This window comes from Aspergillus tanneri, assembly GCF_003426965.1.
Source record: "Aspergillus tanneri strain NIH1004 chromosome Unknown AapTan_5_pilon_pilon_pilon, whole genome shotgun sequence".
Classification (NCBI taxonomy): Eukaryota; Fungi; Ascomycota; class Eurotiomycetes; order Eurotiales; family Aspergillaceae; genus Aspergillus; species Aspergillus tanneri.
Window position 1 is genome coordinate 207,442 of NW_022984632.1, and position 24,237 is coordinate 231,678.

General features: G+C 48.2%; 9 protein-coding genes across 9 annotated transcripts; 8 read left to right on the top strand and 1 right to left on the bottom strand.

Annotated features, from left to right (window-relative positions):
- Positions 1-3,302: 3,302 nt before the first annotated feature.
- ATNIH1004_009477 (uncharacterized protein) lies at positions 3,303-3,751 on the top strand (the record flags this gene model as incomplete). The annotated part of the gene is made up of 2 exons (XM_033574069.1): positions 3,303-3,518; positions 3,581-3,751. 2 exons carry the CDS (start codon positions 3,303-3,305, stop codon positions 3,749-3,751), a joined length of 387 nt encoding a protein of 128 aa, XP_033422087.1.
- Positions 3,752-4,766: 1,015 nt separating this feature from the next.
- Positions 4,767-5,237, top strand: ATNIH1004_009478 (uncharacterized protein; the record flags this gene model as incomplete). The annotated part of the gene is made up of 3 exons (XM_033574070.1): positions 4,767-4,836; positions 4,896-5,088; positions 5,138-5,237. The coding sequence occupies 3 exons, from the start codon at positions 4,767-4,769 to the stop codon at positions 5,235-5,237; spliced, it is 363 nt and encodes a 120-aa protein (XP_033422088.1).
- A 7,690-nt stretch (positions 5,238-12,927) lies between these two features.
- Positions 12,928-13,344, bottom strand: ATNIH1004_009479 (uncharacterized protein; the record flags this gene model as incomplete). The annotated part of the gene is made up of 3 exons (XM_033574071.1): positions 12,928-13,046; positions 13,138-13,243; positions 13,303-13,344. The coding sequence occupies 3 exons, from the start codon at positions 13,342-13,344 to the stop codon at positions 12,928-12,930; spliced, it is 267 nt and encodes an 88-aa protein (XP_033422089.1).
- A 512-nt stretch (positions 13,345-13,856) lies between these two features.
- ATNIH1004_009480 (uncharacterized protein) lies at positions 13,857-15,853 on the top strand (the record flags this gene model as incomplete). The annotated part of the gene is made up of 5 exons (XM_033574072.1): positions 13,857-14,337; positions 14,728-14,955; positions 15,130-15,179; positions 15,294-15,396; positions 15,459-15,853. 5 exons carry the CDS (start codon positions 13,857-13,859, stop codon positions 15,851-15,853), a joined length of 1,257 nt encoding a protein of 418 aa, XP_033422090.1.
- Positions 15,854-15,977: 124 nt separating this feature from the next.
- ATNIH1004_009481 (uncharacterized protein) lies at positions 15,978-17,082 on the top strand (the record flags this gene model as incomplete). Its single annotated transcript, XM_033574073.1, has 3 exons — positions 15,978-16,191; positions 16,273-16,527; positions 16,589-17,082. The coding sequence occupies 3 exons, from the start codon at positions 15,978-15,980 to the stop codon at positions 17,080-17,082; spliced, it is 963 nt and encodes a 320-aa protein (XP_033422091.1).
- A 483-nt stretch (positions 17,083-17,565) lies between these two features.
- On the top strand, positions 17,566-17,913 carry ATNIH1004_009482 (uncharacterized protein; the record flags this gene model as incomplete). The annotated part of the gene is made up of 2 exons (XM_033574074.1): positions 17,566-17,731; positions 17,798-17,913. 2 exons carry the CDS (start codon positions 17,566-17,568, stop codon positions 17,911-17,913), a joined length of 282 nt encoding a protein of 93 aa, XP_033422092.1.
- Positions 17,914-18,129: 216 nt separating this feature from the next.
- ATNIH1004_009483 (PLP-dependent cysteine synthase family protein) lies at positions 18,130-19,125 on the top strand (the record flags this gene model as incomplete). The annotated part of the gene is made up of 1 exon (XM_033574075.1): positions 18,130-19,125. One exon carries the CDS (start codon positions 18,130-18,132, stop codon positions 19,123-19,125), a length of 996 nt encoding a protein of 331 aa, XP_033422093.1.
- Positions 19,126-20,277: 1,152 nt separating this feature from the next.
- Positions 20,278-21,264, top strand: ATNIH1004_009484 (uncharacterized protein; the record flags this gene model as incomplete). Its single annotated transcript, XM_033574076.1, has 2 exons — positions 20,278-20,376; positions 20,440-21,264. 2 exons carry the CDS (start codon positions 20,278-20,280, stop codon positions 21,262-21,264), a joined length of 924 nt encoding a protein of 307 aa, XP_033422094.1.
- A 586-nt stretch (positions 21,265-21,850) lies between these two features.
- Positions 21,851-23,065, top strand: ATNIH1004_009485 (DUF2786 domain-containing protein; the record flags this gene model as incomplete). The annotated part of the gene is made up of 1 exon (XM_033574077.1): positions 21,851-23,065. The coding sequence occupies one exon, from the start codon at positions 21,851-21,853 to the stop codon at positions 23,063-23,065; it is 1,215 nt and encodes a 404-aa protein (XP_033422095.1).
- Between the last annotated feature and the right edge of the window lie 1,172 nt (positions 23,066-24,237).

Consider the following 24,237-nt stretch of genomic DNA (forward strand, 5'->3'; position numbering starts at 1 on the left):
TGAGATTGTCTGTGTATGTAAACCGAATCAAAAAATCCGCGATGGAAAATACGAGACATCAGCTAACCAATGGAGAAATTATCCACAGGCGGCGGGCCCGAGCGTTCACATTTGAAGGAATCTGATCCTGACAGGTGGTTTCAAGTCTACGGTCGATCTTTGACCTGGAGCATTTCGGGCTTGGCCAATCCCGGCTCTGGACAAGTTCCAGTCTCAGTGGGTTGATTCCACTTAATATCGGAAAGGGTCCTCGGTCCCCGCCGTCGCCCCACTGTGATTTAAGGCATCGACGGAGAAACCCCTGTCCCATCGATGTAACGGTAGGGTGTTCATTGACTATTATTCGCCAAACAGGACTCTCCACCCAAATCAAGCGCATTTCTACGTCTCCATTTATAATACTCGGGCATCCCCCAAGTCTACTACAGGAATCATTTCAGCCTGCTAGTTCATTCCGCATGGGGAAGAAGCGGTGTTAGTCCACCATCTTCGCAATTGCGATCTTCATCAGTTCTCACCTTCGGCTCACCTTCTAATTCACAGGCCGTAGAAATGATTCTATCTTCTTTTTCCAATAAATTGTACTACAGGGGCAGGGGAAACGGCTAGCTTGAACAATTTGCAAGACCCAAAATCGTGGTCTTTGTGTGTTCAAAAGGACCATTCCCTCCTTTGTACATTTTAAACTCCTTTGTACCTTTAAAACGCAAATATTGACCATTTATGATCATATTAAACCCAACTCATTTCCATTTATTTCTTTCGGCCAGGAATATCCAGCTAGTGAAGATAATGGCGAGAATTTCAAAACAACCAAAGAACTCCAGTGTGGAGAAGAAACTACTGCGACAGAAGAGAGACCGACGCAAGTCATGTCTGGAGAAAAAAGCGATGGAATATAGCGAAATGTGCGGGGCAGATGCCTGCTTGGGCATACGCATTCAGCAGTCAGGGAAAGTTTTCATATTTTCCGCGGACGCTTCCGGGTTCTGGTCATTTCTTAGCTCTCAACTAGTAAGTGCAGGTGGGAATCTGTCGCTACAACTTTTCTGACTCTTTTAGGGCTCTTACTATCCAATGCCAGTCGAACGGAACGAAAAGGATCTCTAGGATGCGAAGCTCCACAAGGAACAAACTATTGATAAATTCACAATGCTTTACCATGTGTATCAGAAGCAGTTCTGGAGGCGGGGAAGAAGGACAGGATAAAGCTGCCATGTACTATCTTCCAATGACCAACCCTTAGTACAACTATTTAGTGGGGCGCAACGTACTCACTTGGTTTAAGCTCGTTTCTATATGAATGAGGAATAATGTTTGTGTCTCCAGTCAGAATAATTTTACTGATGCCTATAAGATCCTTGGCCTTTGAGGATTTTGGGACTCCATTTCCAGTCAGTAGGGACCTACCCTTAGTCCAAATAATAGAAAATTGAATGCTACTTGATGTACGAGGGCTGAAAACAAAGATGCCTTCGTCGCTTTCCGGGAGCTTTTGCCACGGCCTTGTGCTCTCGAATCACTGCTGGTATCCGCGACACTGTTTTGGTGTTGGCGGGCCCTTACAATGCTAGCTCCCCAGACTTCTCTACATCCTCCTATTTATGAACTGTCAACATGTGGTGATATACTACAACCTCAAAGTGATTAGACCATAGAAACGTGGTGCAGACATTCTGGATTGCGTAAACACTGAAACACCATCGCAAGCCTGACAATGGTGCTGCGACCCTAAGACACTGTCGCAACCCCAAAAGCGCCGCTTTGAACTCTGGATCTGCAACAAAACACTGTAGCACCCCCAAAGCGCCACTGCAAGCTCTAGATCTGCAACCCTTAAAACACTGTCGCAGCCCCACAAGCGCAGCCCCGATCCAATGATGGAGCACTGCAAGAATAAACTATCCAAAGGCGAGTTGGGTACGACTATAGAAAAATCATTCGCTTGGAATATGCCTTCTTTTTTTTTTTCTGTACCAGATTTTACCAGTCTCGGTAAATATGATGTTTATAAAGCCGTCAGTAGCCATTTTCCATGCTCAACTGGGACATATGCTTCCTATTTTTAACAAAATGGCAAACTTTTAGTCCTCTTATCTACGGAGCAGTCCTTGGATGTGCACTTTTCTCATTTATGCTATACAATTTTGCCCAACGCACATATTTCTATCGACTTCGCCATTCCTATCGTCTTCTATACGACTTTTTTTTAAAAAAAATCATTTGATTTATCCAAGATTATATTCATATTTCTTAGGGCTTGGATTTGCTTCCTGAGTTCATTTTGATAGTTATTTACCTTGCTGGCACAAGAATTTGTAATTTTATACAAACCCATACGATTAAGGAGGCTAGACAGCGGGCTGCGAAGCTTTCTCTTATTAACCTGATCCTAATATTTTTAGGTGGCGGTTATGAGTTTGCCGCTCGACTTCTTGGGGTTTCTCTTTGCAGGTTGTTTGTACTGGTCGCTCTTCTGGAAGCAATTGTGCAAGTTATTGACTTTGACCAGATTTTCACGACTGAATCTGTGACTCGGTAAATACCGAGTCTGAGCGCATGATACAAATATCGGAGAGAATGGGCTTATCGATGCATATAGCGGATTCGCCGATTTGGAGGATAAGCTAAATTCAGAGATGAAATGTCAGCTGGGAAAAATGCTGGTCCTTGGTATGTCTCTCCTCCCAAGCCATGGGGTCAAACAGGTAGCTTGCGTTCCTTTTTTTCAGCCTGAGGTAGTTGAAGTGCTAGAAATGCGAAAGAATTTGAACCGAAAAAGTCCGCTGAGTAACCACATCGAGTCCTTATAAATATTAGTTCTGAGGATCTGCCTGCTCTCTAGCCCCTGTTCCTGCCAGACTCCCCGGTCCTGCCAGACTCCCCGGTCCTGCCAGGCTCGTCCTGCTGTCCTGAGACTCCTTGGTCGTAGATTGGGACTGGCAAAACGTCCCATGCGCATTGCACCAGGGTCCCGGATCTAGACCACTATGTCGCACCGGTTTCCATTAAAATACCGACAACCATGACGTTGATATATAATGGAGTTACGATAAAGTGATCCTTTCTTGCGTTTTTCGGCGCCATTTGGCCATGGTGCTTGTTTCTTTGCCTGCCAGCGGTCCCATCTCCCATTTCGCAAACCCTTCGGATACGCTCACCCCAGCTCACCCTTCCATCACCCTCCTGCGCGATCAGCCGACCGGTTGGGTATAAGAGAGATGGAAGGTTTACTCGCCTTTCCCACTCTTATCATGCCCGTTTCCTTCACCCTTGGGCATTGCTAAACGCCGTCGTCCACCATGGTTAGACCGCGAAGAATCCAGAAGCGTCTTTCGAATAGCTCACGATCAAGACGCCAACAACGGGCCCGTCATAAAGATAGCTTGTTCTTCAAGTCCTTCGAGTACTGTCGGGAGTGCGATGCGGATATCTTCATCATGGTCCGCCTCAAGCAAAATGGCCAGATCCAATTCTTTAACTCCGACAGCAAATGGCCCCCTTCCCTGGAGGAGCTAGTAGATTCTCCTTCTTCGTTCTCACGGTTGTGCTGGTAGCCCTATACTAACTGGATCCATAGACTTCGTATTATCCAAGGCCGAAACAAATCACGTGGGAAGAGTTGGCCACCAGATATATCTTTGAAGATTCACTTCCTTCCCCTATGCCGAAGAAAATAGAGATAAATGAAGGGTTTGTGGCAAGTTCGAGGAGCATGAATGAAAAGGATGTGGAATCTGGCTCGAACTGAGGCGCCTCCATGAGTATGGCTTACATCGCGATGAGCCGGGCTTCTCAAGGCAAGGAAGGAAATAGGAAGCATCATCTGTGTCGTGGTGTAGGATATGAACACTATCCTATGTGGGCCGCCATGTATACCGCATCGCATGAATAGGATCCCGTGTGCATGGCCACGGGAACGTATTGGACTTAGAATTATCAGATTAAGAAGACCGTTTTAGGAGGGTATTTGTCTTGTGAATATCCTCTTGTGAGGAAATACGCCGTGTGAGCCCAGACCTAGAATGGATGGGCAGCCAAGAGGGAAATAGTCATGTGTATCATCCTCTAAGACAGTGATGGTAACAGAAGCAGCCAATCAAGACCTTGGCGCTCACATTCCTTCGCATAGGCCATCCGACAGTTAGACTGACTGGCAAAGAAACGGCGGCTGCGGTGCGTAGTGCGTACCTGCATTCCGCAGAACGCTTGCTTCAATCGTACTTTGAACGGCCTACGCTAGTACAATTGGGGTAAGCGGAACTGGGTACGCCCGCATTGAACCGCAGCCAACCCTTTCTTCGCCAAGCGCGACACTGCCTACGTAATCATCAATACCAGACTGCGACTGCGAAACCCACTACCCACATTTATTAAATAGCACGTTAGGCGTCCGGGCTGTGAAGGATCTCAGCCTCAGCCTTGTACACCGCATTACTTTTCGCAGAAGGCTATCCAATTACGATCGAGATATGCCGGCGAATGTGGATTCTGGAAAGTTGCGTGTTGGCAGTCCATGTGGAGCTGAAGAGTCTTACGTTCAATACTCTGCATGTTTCTTGAGTATCATTGACATATATGGTTACTTCAAGGCATCCACTGATCTATTTTAGAAAATTCCTAGGTCGGCTCTACTACTGCAGGTGGCCTAAAATACATAGCACATTCAAAGTATATAAATACTCACCTAAACATCTCTCATCAGACTTGTATTGCAACCCATCCATCTTCCACAAACATCGAAAAACCTTATTCAACTAGCAAATATGAAAGTATTCACACCAATCGCTGTGTTGATAGCATTCGCTACCTCCCAGGCAATTGCTGCACCGGCAGGTAAGGCCCTGTCTCACTTTCAATCACGCCCATTATGAGGCTATATTAATCAATTACAGCCGAGGCTGCAGACCTGGAGACGCGCGCCGACTATTGCGTTGATATCAAAGTATGCCACGGCTATAACTGGGAGGGTGGCTGCTATAACGAATGCAAGAGGCCCGGTGAGGCTTACGATATCAAAAAAGAATGGCGGAAAAATGCCGGCTCGTTCAAAATTGGGAACAAGGGTTATAGCTGCCAGATTGGATCGTGAGTTACCACCCAGGTCTACTAAACATAGAAGCTAATCTAGGTCAAGATCCGATCAAGGCACGGACCCAGTGGACTACCCTGGGACCAAGAAACTCAAGGATGGATGGATCAACAACATTGAAGCATATCAGTGCAACAAAGTCTAAGGTATGGTGTCCTTTAAAAAGGACACATGCTACCGAGGGACTGAGGTTACGTCAACTGGCGAGGAAATGCTATTGGTAGATGCGTTGGCGAGGGAAGTGCAAATTGAGTATACTGGTAACATGTGGTGATCTACGGCTGCTAGTGTCGGGTCCAACTTTCAATATGTATCCCTGACAGTTAGAGAAGATCATGATTCCCCGTCGAAAGCTGGCAGGTCCACCAGGAAGTAATCGCGGGCTTAGAATCAGTTCCAATATGGACTCAAATCCTATGTAGTGATTGAAGGTAAGCCCTGGAGGCGATAGAGAACCACTGGTATGCCTTACCCACGTCAGTTCATCGGCTCAGCCGCACCACCGGATGGGAGGTGGCGCATCGTGAGATCGAGAGATGGGGGATAAGGAGCATCTTATAAGCGCCCGACTGGGTAGGGTAAAGAGAGAGGGCGTCTGGATGGTACTGCAGAGGGGAGCCATTTTCGGCGTCGTTTGGTCGTAGGTGGAATCCGAGGGAACGGCTGTTGAGCTGAGCGCCAAACACCAGGGCCGGTTGATGATGAGATTATTATGATTGGTTTACAGCCGACCCTCCACTTCAGCGTTTCAGCGCTTCATTCTATCCCGCTGTCGAGGGACCTACGTTCCTTTGATACGGTTGTTTCAGGGAGCTTTGTCCTGAATGGTATGATCTTGAGGATAGCCTCATTATAGGATAAGTGTTCCTGGGATCTACTTGTACCTGGGATAAACGGTACCACGACTTGTTCCTGGTAGGTTAGTTAATGTGGAAGCAGACATGCCATCGTGGGCAACTAGGATTCGATATTCCCACGACCCATTTGGTCTGAAGAGATGGTAGGAGATCCGCATGGAGTGCTAGGTCGAGGACTGGCCTAGGCTTGTGGTATGAACACCGGGAGGGTCGGACGGACAGGAACAGATGGCTGGTGTGGTAGACCCTGATGCCGAGGTCTGGGGCCAGGAGACCAGGTACGCCAGACTTTGTGCCCCCGACTGACACGGTCGTCAGTCCCTGGTCGTACGACCAGCACAAGCGCACGACCGCCAACTGGCGTCTACGTCGGGTGTAAGACCCAGCCAGTCGTCTGCCTACGTTGTTGCAGCCCTTCTGGTCCGCAGACCGTTCCAAGGACCTGCGCGTCACATTTCCGTCTCGCGTGCGATAGATCTCATCTTCCGAGCCTTCAGGCCCCCTACTCCCTTTCCGATCCTTGGCAGGGGGCCCTGAATATTCCTTCGTGAAGAATTGATCTGGGGCTAGCTAGTGACAGATGGTGACATATGTGTTTCTTGAGCGATAATAAATTAAGACCAGTTCAACCCTGAGATGGGATTCACGAGGAGATCTCTTACTATCTCGTAGCAACAATCTCTGTACTAGAGAGCATGGAACTTAAGCAGTGTTAAGCTGCCCTGACAATAAATAGAATCGATCGGATGTTCAAGGAAGTCCGACAAGGCGAATTAGCTTGACCTGGATAAGATCAGCCATACGCTGGAGATAATTATAGACATGGAAACTTGAATGACTGTGCGAAGTTCATGAAGTTACTAGGCAGTGCCGTGCGGAGTCTGGGGCCAAAAAAAGATGGAATTTCCAAACCTGCCCGGGTGATTGGATGCATAAACTAGTCACCTCATGCTGCGCCCCAATTTCTATTCTGTTCGACTTGACTACCGTCAGGTTGTATATGGGACCTTTACAGTCATATGCACCTTTTTAACTTTGTAAACAAATCGTACTGTCTCCTAGAAGGTATATAATGCCCTTGATTTCCTCAAAATATCGAATATCGGTTTCAAACAGTTTAGCATCTGACTATCCAAAGACAACTGAAATTGAGTTAACGTTGCATCCTTCAGCTGAGGACGGTCTCAGTGGCGAAAAACAAGAGGGTCCGGATAGCTATAAGAAGTGCGTCAAAAGACGCATGTTGGATTGAATGAATGGGCGCAATTTAGTGAATTTGAATACAATCTTGGCAGTCACAACGGGGCGCCTGAGCAGTTTCGGTGCGCCCGACCTTTTCCAAGGGGCGGCTGACCTGTAACTTGATTCTGGCGTGGGCCTGTGAATTTTGTTGTTACATCAACTTCCAGAGGACTGATTGACCATTGCCAAGCGATGCTATTTCCAGCCGAAGTAGTGCGACGAGGGATTTTTAATACACAGCCCGTCTCAACAAGAGATTGTTGAAGTCGGTCAAGCAATTCGGCCTATAAGATCAATTTTAGGTGGAGAACCAGGACGATCAGCCTCGTTACCAAAAGGGTTAGACGATGCGCCCAAATCTAACCAGTATTTGTGCCTTGGCAGCGCACCCACCCCTCCCGCCAGTCTAGGCTGGCCGTTGGGAGGGATTCGGGATCCCGAGGGAGGTCTGGACCCGTCCCATATTCCCATAAGGATCCTGGGGGTGGTCCCGAATCCCGTCTCAAGAAAATGGGAAGGGATTCCCATCCCTAAATTATAAAAATACTCTTCCCATTTCCCGTCCCATTTCCTAATTAGGTTTAGTATATTTTTAAAGTAGCAGTTTTTAGTGGTAACTATGCAGTATATATAGTAATTATTAATCATGTGATTTAGTATGGGAAGTTCCTATCTAATCCCAAGAGAATTTCCCAAATTCCCATTCCCTTCCCATCAGTAAGTGTGATCCCATTTCTTACCCCAATTCCCATCCAGAAAAAAGGGGGAATCCCAGTGGGAATCTCTTGGCATTCCCTTCCCATTCCCATTCCCATAAAATCTTAGAAAATCGTCCCGTTTTTATGGGACGGGAATCCCATCCCGATTTCCCATGGGAATTTCCCTTCCCAACGGTCAGCCTAGATATACACGGTGCATCTAACAGTTTATTTGTTGGTAATCTTGTTTAAAGTTTTTTTTTTTTATACACCAGGCAAAATACCTTTTAAAAGGTATTAAGTAAGCTCTTACACTTTGTACCTGGAAGCCGCCTTCCGTCTTTTCCACGCTGTAGATTAAGGACCCAATCTAGGAAGGTATATATAATCGAAATTAATAGGCGTGCAAATTTCTCTCAGGGGTTTTTTTAAAAAAAGGCATAGAACCTGTGGCAACCAGTGTTAGGTAAATATATATTAGCAATGGAAAGAATATACTATACTGTAACTACTTCTTTTCCACCCGATTAAGTAGGGCAGTGGTACCCTTGCCATAGTCCTCCTTGGTGTAGTCGGTTTTATCAAAGTTCGCAAGCTACTAGATATAATACTCTGGTGGATACTTCTTATTTGTAAAAAAAAGTGCTGTATTACTAACATCCTTATTTTAAAAGCTGTTATCTTCGGGCTCTGTTAGGTCCGTGTCATATTGACTGTCTTCCATGCTCTCTCGTTCAGAGGAATCGCTGTCGTCGGACGACAGGCCAAGATTGCGATGGCGGCGAGACATAGTGTGAAGATGCCACGCAGTCAGCTGAAAAAGCCTTTTGGATGTAAAACCCTTTCGCTGAAGGCCTCTGTAGCACTTAATAGCACTTGATGGCCCGCCGAGGATTGGGATTCGAAAGAGCGAGTTGGGAGATGCAAATGGGATGTAGGACATAAGGATAGCCAAGGGAGCGGCCACCGTTTATAAGAGAACTTCGAGAGGAGGTCATTGTTGGAGTGTTTCGTAGACCGCAGCGAAGGGCATGGGATGTTAGCATTGGCTGGCCTTTAGAATATTGTGTCTGGAGGTATCCGTGCCTTCCAGTGCACCCACCGCCTTTCGGCAGTGGGTGCACCACACCGATAGACCAATTCACACCGATAGACCAATTTTGAAGTTATTCCCACTATCTATGGCCTTTCCCCTTTACTATCTACAAAAAAAATTTGATTTTCCTGCTGCGCTGCCATCGCTGATTCCGGCAATGTGGTTTCTATCCCCGTAGGCATTGTGGGTGGTGGTTGGCTATATACCTTTTTCCACGCCTCTCTAATCTTCTTTTCTCCTGTAGAGCCTTTTTTTCCTTCCTGGCCTTGATTGATCGATTGGCATCTTTTGTACTAAGTATTCCAGAGTCACCGAGCTTTGGAATCTCTCTCTTAGTAATTTGGCGCCTCCGGGGCTCCTGAATCTGCCTTATTCGCTCAACTGTATCAGTCATCATTGCAAGGTTCTCATTCTGTATTTTCTGATGCCGTAGCGCTCGCTGGAGCCCTCTCTGTAGCTTCGGAGTAAGCTCCTCCATTGTAAAGATCTTAGAGAGCTTTTTCTGGTTCTTTTCAAGCTCTTGTGCACTCTTCGGAGGGGTAGTTTTCAATGCTGGAAGAGGAGAGATTAGGAGGCGGAGTTGTCTCTCCATACGCGCGAAGATCTGGTGCTTGGAGCTCTGGCACTGGAGGTAATATATCTTGAAGTTTTTGAATAATTTGAGAGCCATCTGCAGGGTAGATTCCACGTTCTTTAAAAGCATTGCGGATTATTCGTTGGTTAAAAGTGGCCTTTCGCACCTTAACAATATCCTGGAGGAAATCCGCTTTCCCTGCGGGAAGCCCACCCCACTGAGCAATAAGGTTATTTTGCTTGCGGAATTGCTGCTTATATGAAAGGAAAGGCTTGCCATAAGAGGCTGGCATATATAGTCGTATGAGCCTTAAAAAAAGGGAATAATATTATGTATTGCAGAGTTGGAGGAATCAAGAGTTTATGGGACTTGTGGCCATAAATAGCAACACCCTTTTTCCCCCTTCCGTTGATTCAACGATTAATTGTGGCCTCATGGAATTTTTGAAGCCATTAACAGCGAGCTCATATTAATATATCCTTTTGGATACTGCTGTCAAAACTAGGCAGATAGGTGTCGTACCAGCTTTCCATAAACCTCTCACCCTTAAAAATAAACAGTGGCTCATTATCCACCCATCAGCAGCAACACACTCGATCGCGGTGATACTTTCAGCATGATCAAACTAGCCAGATCAGGGCAAAATCCCCTTGTGCAATAACCTTCCGAGCTTTTCCTTTGCCAGGTTGAAAGCCACATTCATCAAAGTTGTATACCAGGTAAGAAGGGAGGCTTTAATCACATTCCCAAGCTAATTATACCAATGCTGTAGATATCCAACATCCTCCGCATCCATCGCTTTTTATCTTTTGTCTTTTATCACAGGCCTAGTTTTAGATGCACCGGCAGTCTCTCATAAACATAACCCCACATCTTACTGACGCGCTGTGCTGAACCGCTTCAGCCAGTGCTGGTTTGCCCACTCTCCAAGCAACTTAGGGTTACAGGAAGATAAGATCACCATAAAGCAATCCACTGACCAGAGCTTTCTCCTGATACTCATCAAGGGCCTTATTCTGGGTGTGTGGGCGTTGCGAGCCTGTTTTCCCTGGCGGACGCGACCACGCAGTGTGTTGTATGACACGCCATATTCCCGGGCGATCTTTGCTAAATTTGGTTTTTTTTCCTTACTGGCGGCTTTACAGGCCTCCAATACGCGTTTTTCAAGTTCTCCGGTTGATCTAGGCATATTGTGTGGATAGGAATAGCCTCAAGAAGATGGGAGGATGGAAAATTGGTCTATCGGTGTGAATTGGTCTATCGGTGTGAATTGGTCTATCGGTGTGGTGCACCCACTGCCGAAAGGCGGTGGGTGCACTGGAAGGCACGGATATACTGCGCTGCGGACAAATGAGGTTTTGGGTGGGTCGACGATCGGTGCTTGGCGGTGCGTGGACATAAGTGCACGAGGGAGTGGCGGAAGGCGTGGCAGGTGGACGGCCAAAAACGGCGTCGACTGCGGCCGTTTTGGGCAGCCCATCTGCCGTCTTCTAGTTTAAAATAGTATAATATATGTAAAAATTTTTTATTACTATTTTTTTATATCATTTATTGTAGGTGCTAATGATAATATATTATATAATAGGCCGAAAATTAGGGGTAAAATTAAATAAGCAGTATGTAAAACGTCAAGTAATTTTGCCGCTTTTTTTTACATATTTTTATAAAATTTTACCGCTTATATTGCGTATAATATAATTGTTTTAATTTTAAGCATCTTATGTGGCGGGATTTATATATTTTGTACATGTAGATGTGAACCATGTTTGGGTTGCGGGGCAACCAAATTATGCAAACTAAATGGCGGAACTGTATATTATAAATATATAGTCCATAGTGGGAGCTATACAAGCCTAATATAGTTATTTTACTTACCCTGGGTAAAAATATCTTAGACCCCGCCCCGGCGCCCTTAACGGCAAAGACTACGTCGGATTTTCGGTGGACGAGGCGGTGATAATTTTGCATCTGCGAGCATGACCTTCGCGATTTCGATATGGTCTAGCGCGGTTCCATACAGACGCACCGTAGGTAAGAATCCACAAATAGTTTGCATGTCCGCCAACACACACCGAAGGGCATGATCCATGGGCGATGGCTCGCCCGCCAGCCTCGTACAATTTGGGTGGTCGCATCGCCCAGGAGGAATGCGGAGCCGATAGTAGCGACCCCAGTGGAGGAGTCCACTGAGAACTCCCGAATCCACGGTGATTTCACAGCTCACTCAGCCCTAGCCTGCAAGCTCGAGTTAGCGTTAAGAGCGCCTCGTTTTCATTCAAGGAAAACCCAAACCATGTGCCGTAACTGTAGCCCCCACATGCCGCCTGAACTTTATAGCCTCCTTCTGCTGCGCATTTCACTATACTCGACACCTGTTTGGCGCCAGTTGGGAATGTCAAGCAGCCGGGGTGACTGGGATACCCAAATTGTATGGATGAACAGTGGATTCGAAAAGGGATTGGTTTGAGTATGTCACAAGTGAATGATTGCCGCCAACTGCGGCTAGGAGGCATGAAGAGAGATGCATTTTACCCACATGCACTTTACAACACCCGGAAAGATTAAAAAGAGAAAAGATTGGTAAGACAAAGGAACCCCACGTCTTAAATGCGGCTACAAAGTGACTGAAAGCTTCAGTTATATTAAAGAAATACTCCGAGACAATTCAGTGAGATTTGGTTTGATTCTGTTTACTACATGGGCACAGTTAAACTATTCTGTGGGCACGGTGGCTGGTTGCAATCAGTAACCAGAAATACAATAATAATGCAGCCTTGAACAAGGCGACAATACAGCTTTGACGACATTAACTCAATCGCTCGCTTTGTCGCCTCGTCTATACCTCCCTTTTCCAGTCAGATTGTACCGTTGGAAAGCCCTCTGCTGGATTCAAAATTTCCCCATCCATCTTGAAAGAAGATGCGAGTGTACAGGGCTTTGACAAAGCCTATTCTTTCACCCTTTGCGATCTCTGCAAGACCGTCCTGGTATCACCGCTTAGACGGGTCGTAGGAAATAGTCTAGTCAGCATCCGTGGAGCCGGTGACTTGATGAACACTGTCGAGCATATCGCGCTGGCTAACAGTGAAATTGCCAATATAGAAGGGCTTATTCTTCCACTGTGACACCGAAGGCTCTGCACCACTCTCGGGTAGGCTTACAAGAGCCGCTACGGCACGCGCACACTGGACGCCAGTCGAGACAGTGATTTTCGTTTTCCATCGTCGATAAAAGTGACGGATTTGTTCTTGAAGTCGAAGCCAAACCCGTTTTCACCGAGCCAGGCTCCACTCATACCAGAAACCACAGACCATACCGATATAGGCGGCATTGCCGTACTGCCCGACTTCAAGACAGAGTTTAAATGCCTAGTCACTGTAGAGGTCCTCCTTACGCAGCTCTTCGTTTTGAATATCTGAGCCATAGACATTTGGCATGATGTAGAGCACACCCGCCTCGGAAGCTGCCTTGACGATGTTGGTATGGGCTTCAGGAGGAGTTGTGAGCGATAGTGTAATAATCAGAAATTCCTGGCCCCGAAGTACGGCGACAAGTGTTTGATTGTCAGCATAGTTCACCCTCCAGTAGGGAACTAGCGCTGCCAAGTCGCGTGATGGCTGTGACCGTGTGTTTTCCGGCCTTCAGCAATTGTTCGGTGAAATGCTTGCCAATGTTCCCACAAGCCTGACAGGTTAGCCTTTTAGTAAGGGCTTTATTGTTAATCGAAAACAATGTCAACTTACATCGACAATAGCTTCTCGTTCGATATAGCTTTCCTGTAGCATGATAATGCTAATGTTTTAGAGCTTAGAACACAAGTGAGCTGCCATGATGGCGATTTATGAATAAGAAGTTATGAATAGGAATACTGGAAATCGGAGTTAAAATCGAACACAACAACAACCTACTCGCCTATAATTCGGCCTTAACGAAGGAAATAAGTCCTGGGTCCGGGTCTTGCGGGGTTGTTGTTTCTGGAAAATTGTTATCATTTCGGCCAGATGGACCGCATGCGGACCGCATATGGCCCGTTCATATCAACTACATGTACATTAGGAATAACAATCTCGAGGCTTGGGGCACAGAAATCGCCCAGGAGGCGCTACGCGGTCTGCGGGGTGTGTATGCGTAACTTCAGATGATGGTCAGTGGGGTGAGCTCCTGCTGGACGTCTAAAGTGTGCCAGCTATACCGATGTTCCCCCCAATTTGACGCCTACAGAGGACGCCTTCTCTGCACCAATTATGCGTCTTATCTATCGTCCTGATATCTGGGCCATGTCCAACCAGCAGGCCAGATGTTCCCCGCTCCGGAAGACAATGTGGTACGCACCTACCTTTTCGACAAGTTCGAACGACTGGGGACCTTGACTCTCGCAGAGATCTACTACCGCTACGCCCATAATGTCGACCTCGCTGATGCTCCTCAACACATCCAGCACTTTGCTGGCTGGGTTCGTCGGCGAATGGGAGATAGCACTCGGTGGTTTGAGGAGGTTCGACGGCTACGCAGCTCTGAACGACTGGAGATTCTCGAGGAGATATTCGGTGAAGTGGATTTCTGCTCCGATGGGCGCATCTGCCGATATCTGTTCTACAATATCGATGATGTTTTCTATTGCCACGAGACGGGCCTGAAAGTAGTGGTTGAGGATGGCCGCCTGCATGCCCTTTTCGCTGACAGTGTCATCCTCACTGGGGCCTATCCGCAGCTGCAGAGATGCTCTGACTGTCTCGGTCACGCCAACCCAAGCCTAAATATCCTCGAAATCGGCTCTGGTACTGGGAGACTCCACGCAGAATCCTCGACACACTTTCTGAAAACCATGGTACCAAACGATATCAATCATATACCTTCACTGATATTACTAGTGGTTTCCTCAGCTCTGCTCGGGAATCGTTGGCAGACCACAAAGATATGCCACTCTCCGTCCTAGATATTGAAAAGGATTCCCTAGAAAACGGATAGAAGCCAATCTATGGCGTTGTGGTGGCATCGGAGTACCTTCATGCCACTGCCTCTATTGCACAGACGCTTGCGAACTGCCGCAAACTTCATCCGGGGGGAAACTAGTCCTCGTGGAAAACGTCCGCACTGTGATTAGAATAGACGTGGTCTCGGCACTCTGACCGGCTACTGGAGTAGGATTCCTGACATCGTGTGGACAGTCCATTCTTGGACCTCGAGGGATGGAACTCGGCCCAGTACCCAAGGACTTCCATCCCACGTTGCCCACTTCGATGAAGCATCTCTACCTCCCAATTCCCGTGCGATAGTGTACCTTGGGGATGGGGAACCTCCGATCAACATGGACGAGCATCGCCTGAAGCAGATGCAGCGTATGGTCCGAAACATCAGTAGTGTGGTGTGGATCACTAGCTGCGGTCTCATTCAGGGTAAGAACCGGCACTGAAGATCCCACATCCCGCATTCAGTTCCTCAACCTCTACCCCGACTACGATCTCCAGGATGCCAGCCTCTCATGCGGCATTATCAAGCAAGAGGGACTTCTCTAATCCGGTACAGAGTACACTGGAGAGAATGAAGATCGGGAGTTCGTTTGGTAACAGGGCTGCTTCTGGATCAGTCGACTGGTGCCGAGCTCCAACGTCCAGGATCAGTATGAGCTCGCCAGCATGCCCCCGAGCCGCACACGGCAAATGGCCTTCGGTCGACTTGGCCCCGTCCGCGCCCACTTCGAGACACCCGGCATTCTCACGTCACTATACTTTAGACGACTCATGCGGAGATGGACAATCCTTTGCGTGACGACTGCGTTGAGGTCAAGGTCACTGCACTCAAGTTAAACTGGAAGGATATGGCCGTCTCCGCCTGTCGTTTGACCTGAACGTATTCTCCCACGAATACTCCGGCGTTGTGGCCAAGGCTGGGGCTGCAGTCAACCGTCTGACACGACCGGGTCTATGGATTCGGGCACGGTCATCATCTTGGCAATTATCCCCGCGTGCCTGCTGCATTCGCTCAGTGCTTGCGGACGGGGACAACTTTGGACAGATGGCCTCCATGCCACAGGTGTACATGACGGCCATTTACGTGTTTGAGCATGTCACCCAAGTCCGCCGTGGTGAGAAGGTACTGGTCCAGTCCGCCACTTGGGGTTTGGGACTCTGTGCCATGCAGCTGGCCCGCTCTATGGGTGTGGAAATCTTCTGTACCGTGGGTACCCCCGACAAGACCCTGTATTTCACTGAGAAGATGGGTATCTCATGCTTCCCGAATATTCTCGTCTCCAAACTCCGTGGATATTCCGCGTTTGATGGAGGCCATTGGTAGATGTGGCTTCGATGTTATTCTTAGCACGGCAAGGGGGGATATGCTGTGCGAATCCGTCAAAACACTAGCCCCTCTGGGTCGTTACATTGACTTTGGTCGCGTGGATATTTAGAGTTCCCTAACTATGGGTTTGGACTTCTTCCAACGCAGCACAACATTCTCCTCCTTGGATCTGGATGTTGTTCTTGTTGCCAACCCGGACATGGACCATATTCTTATGGAATGCCTGGACAAACATTATCATAATGGAGATAACAGCCCGATCCCGTCCACTATGACCTCAGATATCCCCTGTCTCGATCGAGCCTTGTTATGTTTTTCCAAAGGAACCCACGTGGGTAAGCACCACACCGTTTTCCACGAACCGAACTCTCTCGTTCGCATGGTTCCGCCCGTTTCCCGCATATAGTTCGATCTAGATGCACAGTACCTGGTAACTGGTGGGTGGGGCGGTTTGGGACGCTCCATTCTAAACTGGATGGTTAGCCGTGGCGACTTGACAGTCCTGTCACGAAGCGGTGCATGCAACCCAGAAGTACAGTGTCTGTTCGATGATTTAAGTGCAACGAAGCCGATTCGGGGTATCATCCATATGGCCGTTGCATATGAAGATTTGTCTTTTGATAAGCTCCCAATTGGGCGATGGCATGCTGGTCTGGCTGCCAAGGTCATTGGTACTAGGAACCTCCTCCATAGAGTCGGTGCTCGCTCTCGCCACTCAGAGTGCCTACACAGCAGCCAACACGTTCCAAGAACTCCTTCGCCCGCTACTGACGCCGCCAGGGATTACCTGCATCGACAGTATCGTTTGGTTACATCGCCGACCTCGGGCACCTAGCAAAAACACCACCAGCAGCAATCTTATGGCAGGCAACAACGTCCTTGACATCAGCGAACACGAAGTCCTGCGAGTCCTTGAGCTCGCATTCCTAAATAATGAAACCGCTCTACCTCTCCAGGGTAAGGAACCATGGCTCGGAGCCGCCGAGGACCCTCTATCAGCAGCCACTCTCGTCACTTGTATGGATCCTCGCAGTCTCACAGCCCACAAGCAAGAAGGGGCTTTGACTGGAGGAGCAAGGCGAAATATACCTCGGTGGTACACTGATAGCCGGGTATTCCTGGTTATGCGCGCCTTTGTGGACGCCGAACGACATCGGCAGAGGGCGAATGACGCACAGAGCACCCAGCGTAATCTTATTCCTACCTACAATCAATTTTTGATCTGAGGTTTGAATACGTCCTTACATGGAACTGGAACTCGGGGAATAACTGATAAATTGATCTCTCGTCGTACGTTTCGAGCAATCACGCTGAAACGTAACTTAATAATAATATTTGATAAACATGAGGGGCTGGATTGGGGGTACTCCAACTGATACACACGAGGAATTGACTCACCTGCCGTTGATCTCCCCACTATAATACCCGACACCCTTCACCTACAACCTCAGACCGCGAGAACCACCACGACAACCTCAACTATCGTCCGCAATATTCTCGCTCTTGTTCAAATCTTACAATTGTAGTTCGAGAAACTAAGGAAAAAATAATAATTAATAAAAAAAATCTTCTCCCTCCCGCCCCACCAACGAACGAAACCTTGTGAAGAAGAAAGAAAAATCGACAGAAAAACAGTGAAATAACTAAAACCTACCACTCTCCTAGCTCTCCCTTTGACCAACGAATCGGCTATTACCGGGCCGTTCACCATGGACAACATATTCTCGTATCGGGGACGATGGCCGTGGGCCCGTCCTCGTCCCCAGCGACCCAAAGATCCTGTTCCCAGGGGACGCAAGACAGCAGACCCGGGTGGCATTAGCGGAATGCATCAAGGCTGTGCAGGCACTGGGCAGCAAGGGTGCCGAGAACGTGGTGCGTGTACGCATGTTTGTCGCGCGAAATCATTTCTGCAGGGACGTGGGCAAGGGATTTCGTAAGGTGCTGGGCACAATGGCGAGGAGTTCGGCGCAGCACCGACGATGATCATCGTTCATGAGGGGTTTATTGATCTAGATATGCTAGTGGAGACCGATGTTGATGCGATTGTTCATTAATTATAATTACTGCTATATATTGTATCAATTAATTGGTCCTATACTACTCTATCATACATGTACAGTGCATCTATACGAAAGAGGATTTTTAGCTCAATCCAGCTTGGAGTAGGACATCCACATCAGCATCCGACATTGGAGTAACGGTGGACCAGAGATTGTCGGGGTCCTAAATCAGTTTAGCACATCAGAAACGCTGTCTATTTATATCACGTCATGTCTGCCTCCATCACACGGGCCTGCGCAAGGGATCCATACCCGACCTGCGCTATGCCTCCTCCTCCCCCCATAGACTCCTCCCTGGACGCAATTGGCAATACGCCAGTTGTGCGCCTCACCCATGTTGTCCCTGACAGTTGCGCACAGGTTTTCCTGAAACTAGAGATGGAGAACCCTACAGGGTCCTACAAGGACCGCATGGCCAAGTCCATGATCGAAGAGGCCGAACGTCGCGGGGACTTAAAGCCCGGCATGACGGTGGTAGAAGCTACGGGAGGCAGTACCGGCTCATCTCTTGCTTTTGTCTGCGCCGTCAAGGGGTACCGGTTTTACGTCGTGTCGTCCGATGCCTTCGCTGCGGAGAAGCTGAAAACCATGCAAGCTTTTGGTGCTACGCTGGATGTAGTCCACAGTGCGTCCGGGAACACACCCGATCTTATGCCCTACATGAACCGCCGTGCGCAGGAGGTTGCTGACACGGGGGATTGTTATTATACCAGCCAGTTTTCCAACCGCGATGCGCTGGTGGGTTACAAGGGGATAGGTCAGGAACTGGTGCAGCAGTTTCCAAAGGGTATCGATGCATTCTGCGGCGCGGTGGGCAGCGCGGGTATGGTCATGGGAGTGTCCCGCGTCCTCAAGTCCCACTGGCCGAGCACGAAGGTCGTGGTCCTGGAACCGGCGTCCTCGCCCGTCATCACCGAGGGTCACTCCGGACCACATGGAGTCGACGGGGTAGCCCCTGGGTTTAGTCCACCGCATCTTGATAGCGCATGGTACGATGAAGCCCGCGGTATCTCAGAGGAGGAAGGACGCGCAATGTGTCGGCGCCTCGCAAAGGAGGAGGGATTGCTGGTGGGAACATCTACCGGGCTCAACGTTACCGCTGCGATTGCGCTGGCACAGCAATTGGGACCAGGGAAAACAGTTGTGACAGTGGCGGCTGACACGGGTCTGAAGTACTTGAATGGAAGGTTATTCGCCGATGCATAAAATGGTTACAGAAGTAGCCATATTTGGCCCCTTGCTACTTGTCATATAGTTACATAGTTACATAAATTCGAATTTTAATAATTTACACTTAGTTTCACTACTAGTCAGTACTCATAAAAAGGCATAGGGTGAAGTGTTGGTTCTAGTTGGGGACTGCGTAAACCTTGGTGAGAAAAATATAATTCACAATTTTGCAGCCGGGTGTAAGGCAGTCATGCGATGTTTTCTGTTAGGTATCTGAACAGGTAATATAGTAATAATATCTGTACTTGTGGCAGGCATTATCTGCAGATTTTTGCTGACCTCTAAATTTCCTAAACGATATTCTAGGGATAGAAATCGAATGATCTAACGAAAAAAAAAAAAAAAAAAAGGGTCACCAATCAACGTAACTAGTTGCACACAAGGATATATTTTTTGATAGTTATGTTTCAGACTTCGGGAGTATTTAAAAATCTTCGTCATATAATTAAGATCCACGTCCGAATCCTTACACTACATGAGTACCGCTATAAAAATGAGGTTGAGCACTAACCACATGTACTAGGGTGAAATCTATAATATTGCACACCTCTAATTCAAGCGTTTGTCTTTATTTAGCGCGGCGAATGCAGCATACTCAAATATTTGGTTGATATTATAGAGCAGAGCACTCGAGATATATGTTGGCTCAGATTTGTCTCTGCACGTTAGTTGCCTAAGTAAAATTATTAGCTACGTTGCTTTCGGCAGAATAGCGCCCACTAACCTCCTTAAAAGAGAGATGATTTTCGGTATGCTTCTCTCGAAGAACCACATTACATCCAACAAGAATAATAAGTACTTCTTCGTAGAAAACCAGGGTCTTTAGTTCCGTGATATCTTTGTGAAGTCCTCGACGGAGGAAGCCTCTTGGAACTGTCCTACCAGTTCAATGACCGCGTCCAACAAGGGCTGAAGCACGCCCTTTGGCGGGCCGTGTGAGCATGCTCCATCCTGGATTGCTTTTATCTCTAAGGCGACAGCTAAGGAGGTATTCGTGTGTGCGTACATGTCTTCGTCGCGTTGCTTGCTCATATCAGCCTTGTAGATTTGAAAGCCTGAGCTCCCGGGGGAGCAGGGTTTAAGAAATCAGGACCACAATGTGGAAAGTGCCAAATAATACGCCTGTCAATGACCCTAAGGCCGTTGAACGGACTGTTCCGCCTCGCTGTGCAACGTAGTGGCCAATTCGTGGTGGGCCTCCTCCTTAATCGCAGCCACCCAAACAAGGTAAGTATAGAAATTGGTAGCTTCTTTTGATTGAGTGTGTCACACTTAGTGCAAGCGGTCAAGCGGTCAAAGGCGCATTTTAAATGTGTCCGCTGTCAGCACACATCCCAGGAGGCCGCGGGCTCTCCCACTCCTCAGTGCGCCCCAAAGATACAGGTACAATCTGTCGCACTGTCCGACGGTCAGTCGCCCTATTGCGGCGCTTGTGATCGAAAATTCGTGGACGCAACGGCACTCCGACAACATCTGAACGATAAAAAGCACGTGAAGCCGAAGAAGAAGGCTCTCAGGAATTGTGAGAAATGCAACAAGAGCTTCGCTTCCACGACGGCACTCAGACAGCATAAGGGGTCAGCATCCCACAAACCTCTAGCTGAATTGCGCTGCGTTGCGGAATCCTGCCGACTCACTTTCAATACTCCGTCTGCTCTGATTCACCACTTAGAAAGCGGCCGTTGCCCGTCCGGCTGGTCACGCCAGACCGTCAACACCGTACTACACAGATATGACAAAGATCGGATTATAACAACGCCAGTGATGCTGCTGGACACGTCATTCACGGGCACAGCCTTGAGCTCATCAGCGTCAAGTTTCAGCGACATCGTCTACACTCCCACAGAAGGGAGCGAGATTGACAGTGATTGGGAGATGGAGCGTTCGGTTATCGCACCGTTACCCCGAGGGGTTGACCGTGGTCCAGTGCCGCACAAGCCCTTGTCCTGCCCCATTTGCTCTGCAAGCGGCAAGAAGAGAATGTTCGCTAACCAAACGGCTCTCGAAATGCATATTTCCTCCGCAGCGCACGCGGGAAGGCCTTCACATGCCCCGTCGCCTTCACAGCCCACGCTACATCACCTACCGCTCGAGTCAAATCATTCACGACCTTAAGCGAACTTACTCAGCATCTCGAGAGTGGGCGGTGCCAAGGAGGAAAGTCTACTTTATGGAAGACAATGGATTATCTTCAAAATGATGTGTTCAAATTTGAGTGGCCTGGCAGGCTCCTGCGGGGCTAGTTCTGCCGCAAGCGCTGGAGGCGATTGGATAAGGATGGGTGAAGCGTTCAACACGTTCGACCTAGCGGAATAGTGGACCATTTCTTCAAGTGAGTGGATTTGTGCGAGGTTCGAGGACCAGTTATCCAGTACTTCTCCGTATTTCGGGCAGTTAAACGATGTTCTATATCGTTCTTGACCGCGGTGCGTTGGAGCAGCGAGCTGCTATATTTGTGGTCATCTCGAAGGCTTCGATTCTGTCACTTAATTAATTTAATTTTAGCCTCTGGGCCATAACTATTGGCTATCAGGAGTCCACCTAAAATGAATTGCGGCGCAGCTGCATAATACCAGCCCCAATATAAATGAGGGGAGCAATGTGCTCTCAAAAACACCCAGCCCCTCTCACCCACTCACTTCTTGAGCCTGCTCCCAGTTTCCGATCCTCAGTCCCATCAGTATCTGAACTCCCGAAGATAATGGAATCTAACCCCTCAACCCACACGTCAAGTGGTCGACAACGACCCAGAGCTTCCATTCAAAAGGCAACCGTGATCAGATATGCCGAAGTGAACCCCAAGAAAACCAATAACAATATCGACCAAGGGATCCTCGACAAAATTCAAAAATGTCTGAGTCGTGCCAGACACGCAACCGCAAATGAAGGAGAAGCAAAAGCCGCTCTGTTCCTGGCCCAGAGGCTGATGGCCCAGTACAACGTCACGCATGCAGATCTGATGGCCGATGACAACGTCGCGGACAAAGCGCAGTATGGCGGTCGGAGCGTGGTTTCCATCCACAACGCCATCGATCGCACCAAGCGAGCCATAAGGGAGACGTTTGTCAACAAATTAGCCAGTGCAATGTGTATCCTTTACGATTGCAAATGCTATTCAATGGATAGGCGAACCTCCATTGAGTGGTCGTTTTTTGGCATTGCGGCAAACACAGTCACGGCAGCAGGGGCCTTCGAAGCGGTGCATAACAAGACGCTCCAATGGGCAAGTGCGTACAAGGGAGGGACGCCAACTTTCAGTTATCGCATTGGCCTTGCGGATGGACTGGTGAATATGGCGTATCGGACCAAGAAGAGAGAGCTGGTTGAGGTTCGGCGAAAGGAACTGGACATGATTGCTGCCAGCGATCGAGAAAAAGAAAGACAGCAAAAGAAGGAACTTGATCGTATTCGAAGGCCAGCGCCGTTCGGAGTCGACGAGGATGATTTCGCGGAGGGTGACCCTGAACCGGTCACTATATACCCCTCAGACTGCATGGATGTCGACGAGGTTGGGCAGGTCGGAGACGGGGGTGGAAGAGCCGATTTCAACGAACGTGATGTCGATGTGATAGATCTAACAGGGGATGTGGAAGACAATTTGAAGAAATTGATCAAACGTGAACAACCTGACAGCTTGAATATGGACAATGTGCTTCAACATCCGGGAAAGCCTGAGCCTTCAGGTACGGCTATCAAGGACGAGGAGTCCTCGGCTTCTCCGTGGGCCTCTGAGATGCAGCTGGTCCGGTTCCGTGCCATGTCCGAACAGATTGCAGATCGTTATATCAAGGAACGAAATATCAAGCTTCAGGTGAGAAAGTCTCGACCTGTGGCTGCTCGACATTTTGACTCTTATCGTCAAGGCTGGGAGGACAGCAGCAAGATTGATATTCCAATCCCTTCTACTGTGAATTAACCTCTATAATAACCAGGGTCCCTTGATAGTTAAGAATTTATTCATCATTGGCTAATTTGCAGATTAGCATATTGCACAGTGACGCTCTAGAACCTTGTTGATATGACTACTTTGAAACTTCTTTATATTCTCCAGGTGCGACATGTAGATCAACAGCCCTAACCCAGCTTATGGAGCAATTCGGTCCTATCAACTGATCCGGATTCAATCAGTAACCGCCTTCGATATGGTACGGTATCCATCGTTGGTATGCATCGTCTTCTTCCTCCTCCCGACCAAGTCTGAGTATATCTCCACTTAACTCTGAACAGGTTGGCGTCGCAATCATACGAAAGATGACCAGTCAGATACTGTGGACGGTGGACGGCCTCGAGCAAGCGGCAGCCAACGGAGGAAACGCCCACAAGTCTGGAGGGCGTCACCAATCGAGTCAAAATGCGGTCCTTGGTAAGCCACACGGCCAACGAGGAGATGACTGAATCGGATTGCCAAAGCATTCAACTGGAGATTGATGAATTACCTATGAAATGAAAGAGGAACCCAGTCATGCGTCCATTATATGATGGAAAATGGCACTTTCATTTTAGCAGGACGAACAACTCCGATTTTCGCATTTCTCATTGATAGTGCATAGACAAAGTGTGTACAGGTACGACGAGACACCGCTGCTGTAACGATGAAGGGTAGCCGCGGGCGGATCAGACACCTTATCGACGGTTCAATGACAAGCTGCTATATGAGGGCATTGAAGAACTTCTACTGCTGTATTTATATGTACAGCACCACTCTCCGACAAATAGATATACCGACGATTGTAGCTGTCCTCCGTCAAAATGCCGTCAGCTTCCATAGATGTAATAGCAGTCTCGACACGACGCAGTCGGTATTGACACCTCCATGGGCAGCGTGAATACGGAAAGTACGACACGTCAATTCAAGTGATCTCTGGAAGACTGGATGCGAAAACGTGTTACACATCTTTCTCTATGTTGGAAAGGTTCCTTGAAAATATTGCGCTTTATCGACTTTATAAAGCAACTCGATGGTTACAAAATAGAGACCATTACTATCGAAGCTCTAACCCATTGCCCGCAATCTCGGGGGTGGGAGACGGTCAACTAGGAATTGCGCTGGATCGGATCCCCCCTTGATTGGTAGGACGATCTTCTTTA